This window comes from Erythrolamprus reginae, chromosome Z (assembly GCF_031021105.1).
Source record: "Erythrolamprus reginae isolate rEryReg1 chromosome Z, rEryReg1.hap1, whole genome shotgun sequence".
NCBI classification, from domain to species: domain Eukaryota; kingdom Metazoa; phylum Chordata; class Lepidosauria; order Squamata; family Dipsadidae; genus Erythrolamprus; species Erythrolamprus reginae.
Window position 1 is genome coordinate 129,759,635 of NC_091963.1, and position 10,087 is coordinate 129,769,721.

The 10,087-nt window shown below is 41.7% G+C and overlaps 1 protein-coding gene and 3 non-coding genes across 4 annotated transcripts; all 4 read left to right on the forward strand.

Annotated features, from left to right (window-relative positions):
- The first annotated feature begins 928 nt into the window (after positions 1 to 928).
- Positions 929 to 9,182, forward strand: RPL13A (ribosomal protein L13a). The gene is made up of 8 exons (XM_070726447.1): positions 929 to 1,032; positions 2,802 to 2,874; positions 3,673 to 3,738; positions 5,384 to 5,485; positions 5,958 to 6,043; positions 6,251 to 6,310; positions 8,256 to 8,378; positions 9,050 to 9,182. Exons 1-8 carry the CDS (start codon positions 1,018 to 1,020, stop codon positions 9,134 to 9,136), a joined length of 612 nt encoding a protein of 203 aa, XP_070582548.1. The 5' UTR covers positions 929 to 1,017; the 3' UTR covers positions 9,137 to 9,182.
- Positions 4,244 to 4,327, forward strand: LOC139155023 (small nucleolar RNA Z195/SNORD33/SNORD32 family). Its single transcript, XR_011557010.1, has one exon. It is a non-coding gene; the product is annotated as a small nucleolar RNA Z195/SNORD33/SNORD32 family (small nucleolar RNA).
- On the forward strand, positions 6,097 to 6,177 carry LOC139155025 (small nucleolar RNA SNORD34). The gene has a single exon (XR_011557012.1). It is a non-coding gene; the product is annotated as a small nucleolar RNA SNORD34 (small nucleolar RNA).
- On the forward strand, positions 7,161 to 7,243 carry LOC139155024 (small nucleolar RNA Z195/SNORD33/SNORD32 family). The gene has a single exon (XR_011557011.1). It is a non-coding gene; the product is annotated as a small nucleolar RNA Z195/SNORD33/SNORD32 family (small nucleolar RNA).
- Positions 9,183 to 10,087: the final 905 nt, after the last annotated feature.

Here is a 10,087-nt window from a genome sequence, read left to right on the forward strand (position 1 = left end):
AATTCACAAAAACGGGGGGGAGGCATATTTATGTGCAAAATAAACCAATAAGGATTAATTTTTTCAGTTCAATTTTCATTCCATTGTGTGCAGAAATGTTCAAACTTGTTTCCAGGTGAAAAAAGCTTTCAAAAAGACAAAATATAAGTACCTAAAATGATCAATTTGCAGTCCGACCCGGGAACATAAGATTAGGGAGTTTTTTCGAACAGAACAGCAGGGTTAAAAAGCACCTTTGGGACAATCATAACCTGGATGACTGAGAATCCCCATAGAGGTTGGATCATAGAGATTCCGGACTCAAGTTAACCTGGATTGCAAGCATTTAGCTTGAGTACCATTCCCTAGCTCGCTTATATCAGCGGGTAGTCATTTTGAAGAGAAATGAAACATTTGCGCTAGGTCACAAATTATGTAGGTCGGCTTGAACTTCCAAAAGAAAAACGGAATATAAATATAAGAAATAATTGATTTTCCTCAAAACGGCATCTCCACGTACTACTTTCGCCCTGAGTTCGAGCTCTCTTCCGGTCAGTGTTTTACCGCCCGAAGAGCCTATCTTATTCCTGTATTACTTCCTGTCAAATTTTGAACTTAAATTATTTATTAGATTTGTATGCCACCCCTCTCCGGAGACGGCCTAGGATAGGGGTAGGCAAAGTTGGCTTCTCTATGATTTGTGCACTTCAACTTCCAGAATTCCTGAGCCAATCATGCTAGTTAAGAAATTCTGGGAGTTGAAGTCCATATATCATAGAAGAACGAACTTTGCCTACCCCGGTCTAGGAAATAAGACGTTCAACCATAGAGAAGAAAAAAATATAGACCGGCACCATTTCCAGATCTTTGACGGAAATAGACTGCTATCTTTACCGATAGTACCGGCTTCGCGCTCTGCGGGCTTTCCATTTGGGCGTTAACGTCATATCCGCCCCTGTGGTTCTAGCGGCCGGAAAAGGCAACTCCGTGGATAAGAGGAGGCGGAGTCTTTTCCCCTGTGGCTGCTGAAGGAGCGCCATGACGGAGCCGAAGGTGCGGAGCCGTTGAGCTCCTTTTTTTGTTTTATTCGCGGAGGGAGCGAGGCGGATGGGCGGGCGGCGGGGCTTGAACGGCACCCCTTTTAATCTCCTGTCGGGTTTCCCGGCGATTGTCGGGGTAGAAGGGAAATTAGCCACGTGGATACGATCTATCGGGCCTGCAGGGACAGAAGGAACGGATGGGAGCGAACGGGGCTGTGGATGAATTAGACTCCCGCCCCGCAGTGTTTATTGCGCTGCTTCTCTTCATCGCAAACTATAAATTCCCCACTCTGCCTGATTTTGCTATTTAAAGAAGGCTAAACGTTAGAAGCTTGCTCGGTGGCGTAGACACGTGTCGTTTCCTTCTGAAGACGACAAGAGGGTTAATGGTGCACTTAGGGGCCTCAGCCAGGCGGCCAAGATTTCTCCACACCGGCCTGAGACCAAAGTGGTGCCATCACCATCCAACAGCAAAGCCAAAGGGGGCGGGGGTTAGGGGGGGAGCGGGGAGAATATTTATTTGTCAAATATATATAGGACAGTAGTAGTTTGTACAAATAAATAAAAGTGACGATAAAAAGAGGACAGTAGGACATGGACGGTAGGTACAATGGTGCGCTTATGCATGCTTCTTAGAAACGGAGAGGTAGACTGTAGACAGTCTAAGGTTAAAGATTTTGGGGTTTGGGGAAGAAACCACAGAGTCAGGTAGTGCATTCTAGAATAATTGTATGTGTGTGTATAAATTATATATACAAATTCCAAACTTGCAAAGAACTGAGAAATAAAGGGTGACTATATATATAGGGTGAACAAAGCAAATAGATAAAGCAAAGCGCATACATACATACATACATACATATACACATACACACACACACACTTTGCTTTATCTATCTATTTGCTTTGCTCGCCCTAGCAGAAAGCCAAAGCACCAGCCTGAAGATGACGAGTGGGACCTCATCGAAAGGATGCCAGGAATCCCTGAAACATACATGGGAAGAACCCAAAATATGCCAAGACCTTAATATGTGTGTGTGTGTGTAAATATAAATAAATCTTTGTGTGTGTTACACATATGTATATATAATGTTTTTTAATTGAATGCATTGGGGGAGATGTTGGAAACGGGAAACTGCTTTCTAGTCTCAGACAAATAATTTGTGGTTTCCATGGGTTGGGTGGGCTGTGAAGCAAGAAATCCAGAGTTGCTGTGAGATTTTATTCTCCAGAACAAAAGGCTCATTCTATGCTGATCAGAAGGCTGTTAAAAGGGAAGGGGTAGGCAGACCAGAGGCTATTTATTTATTTATTCATTTAATCTAATTTATATGCCGCCCAGCTCGAAGGACTCTGGGTAGCTTACAGGAAGGGGGGGGGGGCTAAAAAAGGCAATTTAAAAACATTATAAAACCCTTTAATACAGTCACACATATTTTGGGGGGCCGGATCTAAAAGGTGTCATTTGGTCAATGGCCCCAGGCCTGCTGGCAGAGCCATGCCTTTAAGGCTTTCTGGAAGGCCAATAGAGTGGGTTTTTATTATAATTTAATTATTATTCCTCCCCTCCCTGGTTTTTCGGATTTCAATATTTTTTTTTTAATTAGGGAAACCTTTTTTGCATTCCCATCATGTCTAGAGCTATGCAATGATTTTTCTCCTTGCATTTTCATAAATCACTATGGTTTGAGAAGAACATTTATTTAGATCCTAGAAATATTCCTTTATATATCTATATCTATATATATCAATAAGCACCATTTAAAAGCTTCTCTTTTCCAGGTATTGGTGATTGATGGACGTGGCCATTTGCTGGGTCGCCTTGCAGCCATTGTGGCTAAGCAAGTGTTGCTGGGTAAGGTTTGATCTCTGTGGGGAAATTGTGTCACTCATCCTAATGTATGGAGGGCATATTATATCTTGCCGAGGATGAGGCAAGGACCTTACTAACAATATATGGAGATGTTTCTTGATATTTGAATCTTGCAAATATTGAAGCAAATTGGGAGATTATTTGTATATTTTTCTGGGAGTAACTAAAAGAAAATATTTTTTTAAACATCATTTTAGTATTTTGATAGAAATCTCCACCTAGAAAGTTCATACTCCTTTGCCTAGTTCAGGTGATGTAGGAGTCTACTTCCTTAAAGTCTTTGGTTTTAAAATAGGGTGCATTTTGAAGCACATTATAGTTTTTGTATTAATTTAGATTTTTAGTCCCTGGCTAATCATGTGTGTAATTTTCTGTATTACCAGGTAGTTTTACTGTAATTTAAAATATCCTTAAACTCAAGGTCAGTTCCTGGAAATTTTGTGGAGTTGTCCATATATGTTCTTGAAGTTTTCCAATTTGCCCTTCAAACTGGGGGTTTTATGGTGATAACTGTTATGCAAAGTACTAGCCTATTCAACCCAATTTTGTGTTTAAATTCACTCAAGCTTACCTAGCTTTCCCCAACCATTCTTACATGAACTACCGTAATTGATTCATCTATGGATTGAAAATAGCAACCAAAATCTGATATAGTAGACTTCTGAGGATACAAGCTTACAGTTTGCAACAAATACTAGACATCGCTTTTTGAAACTTTTATGTCCAACCTGTATTCCATGTCAAAGGACATACTCTAACCTTACTTCTCTTTTCCTGCAGGGCGTAAAGTTGTGGTTGTGCGATGTGAAGGGATTAACATATCAGGCAACTTCTATCGCAACAAATGTAAGTAAAACTGATGGTTCCAAACCTGTCAAAAATAATTTGGAGAAGACAATTTTTCCAAGCTACCCAAAAACTAGGAAAACAAATTACTTATCATTGGCAATTAGGGCCAGTTCTAATGTTAAAGCATATGTTTCTTTAAAACAGTGACCCAGGATCTAAAATAATCATGTTTTCCTTAAAGCTAGTCTGCTTTGGCATAAAAACAAACAGAATACAATCTTGATACCTAGTAGTAGTGGTTTCAAAGGCTTTGAGTAAATATTCCAAGTCCCTCAGACCCCAAGAGAGAAAGAGCATTAGCAAAAGGAATGAATATGCTTCTGGGAAAGGATAGTTATTGATCAATTGTTCTAGAAAATGCAGTATGATCATATTGGCAAACTTTGTGTGTGGAGACTGCCTCCCTCCCTCATTGTTCACAAAAGAAAAGAGTAGATAAGAATGGATGGCACAAAGTAAGAATGTGATGCGATAAATATCAAGAATGGTGTCTGTAGGAGAAGTGGTCTGTGATGATGCCTTACCACCTTTAATTCGAGTGTCATGGCCATGAGACAACTCTACATGCACTACCATCTGAGACCACCAGCCTGTTCTTACAACCTTCTTTGTTCTGTAACCATCCATACAATATGCATAGGCCCTGAAGGAGCAGAACTGCCGACACCCACTTCCTTTCGTTTTTCCTATGTTGAATTTAAGGCACCCAGTTGCCTGGGATGAGGAGTACAGTGTAGAGAAAATTTATTCATTTATTCCATTCATTTAAACAATCTGAGCCAGTGCCTGGTGAAAAGTATGCTTCAAAAAAGGTTTCCTGGATGGCAACAAGCTTGTTTCATGCAGATTTTAGGGGAAGAGGAATTCTAGCACTACAGTCCAGGTGCAGCTCCAGGAGAGGTATATTTCTGAGGCCCCATGAAATGATGTAATTTTAACAAGGAGACTGGGACGGGGTGAAATGCTCCTGGTTTGCTCGTGCCTGTCAGTTGTCAGAGATCCGGTCACAAAGGGAACGCAAGGCTCCACCCACCTGCCCAGACACCACCATTTGGGTTCTTTTACCCTCTGCATCGGCAAAGCATTCTGTGCATGCACAGAGGGAAAAGATCCCAAATGGCAGTGTCTGGGCAAGTGGACAGGGCCTAGCGCTCCCTTCGTGACCTGCTCACCAGCGTCTCACAGGCATGAGTGAACTGGGAGCATTTCCACTGTACTAGAGCCAAGAAAATGAATAGATATAATTGGAGAAAGGACTGTCCATTGGTAACTGCGCCAGGGAAGGCTTTTTCATTGCTGATCAGTTAATTCTACCTGGAGGCCAATTGGCAATCAGTGTGGCTTGCAAGAGAGTTTTCTGGATGCATCCATTACCATATTAATGTGTTTAATAATAAAGTGGGAATTCCAAAGTCCATACATCTGTCATTTAGACACGAACCTGACAGTTTTCCTAGGCCTGTATTCTGAAGGTAGATCTTCATAATTTTAGATGTAGATGTTTTTGTTTGTCAATATGGAAATTTGATGCCTCCAGTTAGGAACTAAGTGCATGAATGAGCTGTTTCATCTATGATGTTCGGTTCACACTAATCTTTCTGATCTGGTGTAAGCCCTTATCTGTGTTTTTCTATTCTTTCAGTGAAATACCTTGCTTTCCTCCGCAAACGTATGAACACCAATCCATCCCGTGGCCCATATCACTTCCGTGCTCCCAGTCGAATCTTTTGGAGAACAGTTCGAGGTGAGTGTTTTTTTCACTTTGAAAACACAAGTGATCCCCTAAAAAAGATTAAATTGGTTTTTCAAAATGCCGGCACTAGTTTGAGGAATATGTGATTTGGTACTTAGTGGGAATCCATGCATGCATTTTTGTATGTGCATTTTGAACAAGGTTAGCATTCCTTAACCCGTTATTTCCAGATTATGATCCATGCTCCTGTGATCTGGCAGTTACAGCAGTTGTATTTAAAGAAGAGTCCAGACTAGTGAAGACAGTTAAATTTGGGGTGGGATAAAGTAGTTCTAATCCAGGTTACTTTTGCTTAGGTTTGCTCAGTAATCACATTTATCCTGCTTCATTCTACTCGACATTGCAGATATCGTTTGATTCATTAAGAAGGAGCTGTTACATTTGCTTATATATTGTAAGAGGTTAGAGGGTCTCTTCTAACCCTATATACTTTTCCCACCCACCCACCCCCTTGCTCCACTAGGAATGCTCCCTCACAAGACCAAACGTGGTCAAGCTGCCTTGGAGAGGCTGAAGGTTTTTGATGGCATCCCTCCACCTTATGATAAGGTAATTTCTTTCTTGATGTGGAAGAGAAATTATCTTGACTCCTTGGCTTTCTGTTCTGTCAGTGATGTTATTCTTTTTTACCTACATTGTTTGACTTGAGATATGAGAAAAAAAACCCTAAGACTGAGGCAGATCTGAGCGCCCGTAGCATTGCTCAGGGCTGCTTTCGTTGTGCAAGTATTGCTAACGGCATATTTTCTCCTGCAGCGCAAGAGAATGGTTGTCCCAGCTGCTCTGAAAGTGGTCCGTCTCAAACCCACCCGCAAGGTAATGTTTGTTGTTTTTAAGAATTAACAATAGGGATTTAGTACTTTATTTCTTTGCTTGACAATCTGTTGCCAATAAACTATTAAGGAAGACCCTCTAGCCTCCTATGTTAAATATGTTTTCAGAAACTCCTTTTCTCTGGCTAAAAAAATTGAGATAAGAAAAGGGAATCTGAGGGCTTGGAAATCCATTGTTGCTTAGATGGTACAGTAGTACCTCTAGATACGAGCTGCTCCACATGCGAGTATTCCAAGTTACGAGCCACGACGCGAGCGAAATTTCTGTTCGACACCCGAGCTCAAATTTGGGGTACGAGCCGAGTTTCCACTAGGTGGCGCAAGAATCCTTGCTTCTGGTTATCTCGGCATGAAAAACAAAGTCTAAAGGCATTTGTTCGAGATGCGAGTTGATCGACTTACGAGCTCGGGTCTGGAACGAATTAAACTCGTATGTCGAGGTACCACTGTATCAGACAAGAAAGTTGATATTACTGAATGTCCATCCAGATCACTGTTCAGCTGGAAAATGTAGTAATAGCACTTACATACCACTTCATAATACTTTACAGCTCTCTCTAAGCTGTTTACAAAGTCAGCACATTGCCCCGAACAATAGGTCCTCATTTTACCAACTTGGGAAGGAGGAGGCTGAGTCAACCTTGAGTTGGTCAGGATCGAATTCCTGGCTGTGGGCAGTTATCCTGCAACAGTTCATTCTGATCACTGCACTCCGACTCTTATGGTATTTTTTCCCACAGCATCACTTAAATTGGTGCTGATTGAGATCTTGGCCTTACTAGCTATCTGAGAGATAGTATGTCTACTATATTTGTTAAGGATAGTGATTTATGCAGGTCTGTGATGATGACATTCCACCATAGTTCGAGTTGCAAGACCATGAGACAACATTTCATGCACTACCATCTGAGACCTGCCTTTTGTAATACACTCTATGAGATTTTGAGGGAATTGGTTTTCTGGGTTAGCAAGTCCTTCGGGATTGGGCAACATAGAAGTCAAATTAAATAAATAAGTCTGCCGAGGGAGCCATTCTAGTTGGAGATCCAATCCGTTGAGATCCAATACAACCACAAGACTACTGTAATGCTCTACATGGGGGCTACCTTTGAAAAGTGTTCGAAAACTTCAGATCGTGCAGAATGCAGCTGCGAGAGCAGTCATGGGCTTACCTAGGTATGCCCATGTTTCGCCATCACTCCGCAGTCTGCATTGGCTGCCGATCAATTTCCGGTCACAATTCAAAGTGTTGGTTATGACCTTTAAAGCCCTTCATGGCACTGGACCAGGATATCTCCGAGACCGCCTTCTGCCGCACGAATCCCAGCGACCGATTAGGTCCCACAGAGTGGGCCTTCTCTGGGTCCCGTCAACTAAACAATGTCGGTTGGCGTGCCCCAGGGGAAGAGCCTTCTCTGTGGCGGCCCCGACTCTCTGGAACCAACTCCCCCCAGAGATTAGAACTGCTCCTACTCTCCCTGCCTTCCGTAAACTCCTTAAAACCCACCTTTGCCGTCAGGCATGGGGGAACTGAAACACCTCCCCCGGGCATGTACAATTTATGCATGGTATGTTTGTGTGTGTGCTTGTTAGTAAATGGGGTTCTTTTTAAACTTTTTTAAATATTTTAAATTTATTTAGATTTGTTACGATTTGTTATATTTTGCTGTGAGCCTCCCCGAGTCCGCGGAGAGGAGCGGCATACAAATCTAAATAATTAATAAATAAATAAATAAATAAGACAGGTTGGGAAGGATTTTGCTAAAGGAATAATGGCTATACTAAAGGCTGATTTCTCTCCATACCCTTGAGTGGGTGCAGAGCACTAGGAACGGCATTAATAGAAATATCTGGGAAGCAAGAATAGAAGGGGTGAAATTTGATGCTGGGACTGGTTATAAAATGGTGCTTTTTTTTCTTTCACGTAGTTTGCTTATTTGGGCCGCCTTGCCCATGAGGTTGGGTGGAAGTACCAGGCCATAACATCCACTCTGGAAGAGAAGCGCAAAGAGAAGGCCAAGGTTCATTATACCAAGAAGAAAAAGATTATGGTGAGTTAACCTTAGCTTATAGTTGTAGTCAAGGGTGTTCTAGACCAGAGGTGTCAAACTCATGGCCTTCTGGCTAGATATGTCATGTGCTGGCTTCACCCCTGTCCGGTTTAGCAAAGGGGGACTGTGCGAGTTTGACATCCTATTCTAGATCACCCTGGTCCACGGCATGGCAGAAACTGGGCCACACAAACAAGTGAAGCCGCTTCTGCGGGATGCAGTCAGCACATGAAACCACGCACCCTCCTGTCCACAGCAACATCTCCCCACAAACCAATCCCTGGTGCCCCAAAGGTTGTGGATATTGGTCTAGAGTAGCCTTAGACGAGAGATGGCTTTCTCTCCCAACCCCCTCAATTCCAAATCTTGCATATCAAAGGCTGAGTGGAGAAATGCTTATCCTTGGAAGTACTAGAATATGTAAATTAAAAATTAAAGGGAAGAGCAGTAAGTTTATAGGTTTATTACCAAGAGAAACTACTAATTATCCAGCAGGTGGTAAAGAAGAAAATTATAAAGGGAATCTGAATTATTCTGTGACTGGTTTCACTGACAGTTTGCTTAAGCAAGTTGTGCAATTACCAAGCATTGAATTTCTACCCTTTAGTGCTTAACCTGCCTGCTAATACCTTGTTGTTGTACTGAGTCCTCTTTTTCGTTTGCCTTTTTAGAAACTCCGAAAACAAGCAGAGAAAAATGTGGAGAGCAAGATTTCTAAATACACAGATGTCTTGAAGAATTATGGTATCTTGATTTAATTGAAGGTCTAGGGTTCAGTTCACAATAAATATTACAATTTACAGACTTGTGTTATGTTTTAAGTTTTATTATTCATCAAAGGAGTATTTCAAGTACTTTCTTTCTCGTAGCAATGGCTCCAGTTGATGGGAATGAGTATAGGTAATCTGATCTTCCGATTTAAATAGCTTAATAGAAGCTTCATCTAGTTTTTCTTTTCAGCAAACGCATTGGAGGGCCACATTGGGATTGGGTTTGACCTCAGAAGGCCAGGTGAGGTTTAGGCTTGGCCAGGGTGGGCGTGACATGGGACCAAACCTCCATTGACATTGTTTTATAAACTTTTAAAAATAGGGAGGAGTACATTTCTGTGGTTTTGGTTTTTTTAATACTTGATCTACTTGATTACCTTATGAGAGGGAGACAAGATCAAGAAACTGACTCCATAGGAAGACTAGAACTATAAATTATTGACATAGGCTATAGTAGCAGAATCCTGCAAGCCTGAAAAGTAAAATATTTTACTTTTCCTCCCTTTTATAACCTGAGTCATGGACGGCCTCCTGGAGCATTCTGGAGGCCCATTTTGGGCTTTGACAGTATGCAACACTGCAGAGGCCTTGTTTTGGGCTTGGAAGGCCAAAAGTGGTTGTGGGAGGATGCACAGGCCCCATTTTTGCTGACAGAGACACCACAGGCTGACTCTACGAGCCAAATTTAAGGCACCGCAGACCCACTCTCTGAGCCCAGGAGCCTTGAGTTTGATACCATCTTATGCCTTCTACCTAACTATTCACAATTTGCTGATGCAGTAATTAGCAACTGGAGCAGGTTTAAATGCATTGAATCAAAGATTTTACTTTCGCCTCTTTAAATTTGACTTTGGAAATCATACTTAGACTTGCCTTTTCCAATCTTCAGTATCTCAAAATATGAAAAAATAACTAGAAATTTTCAGGATGTCAGCAATC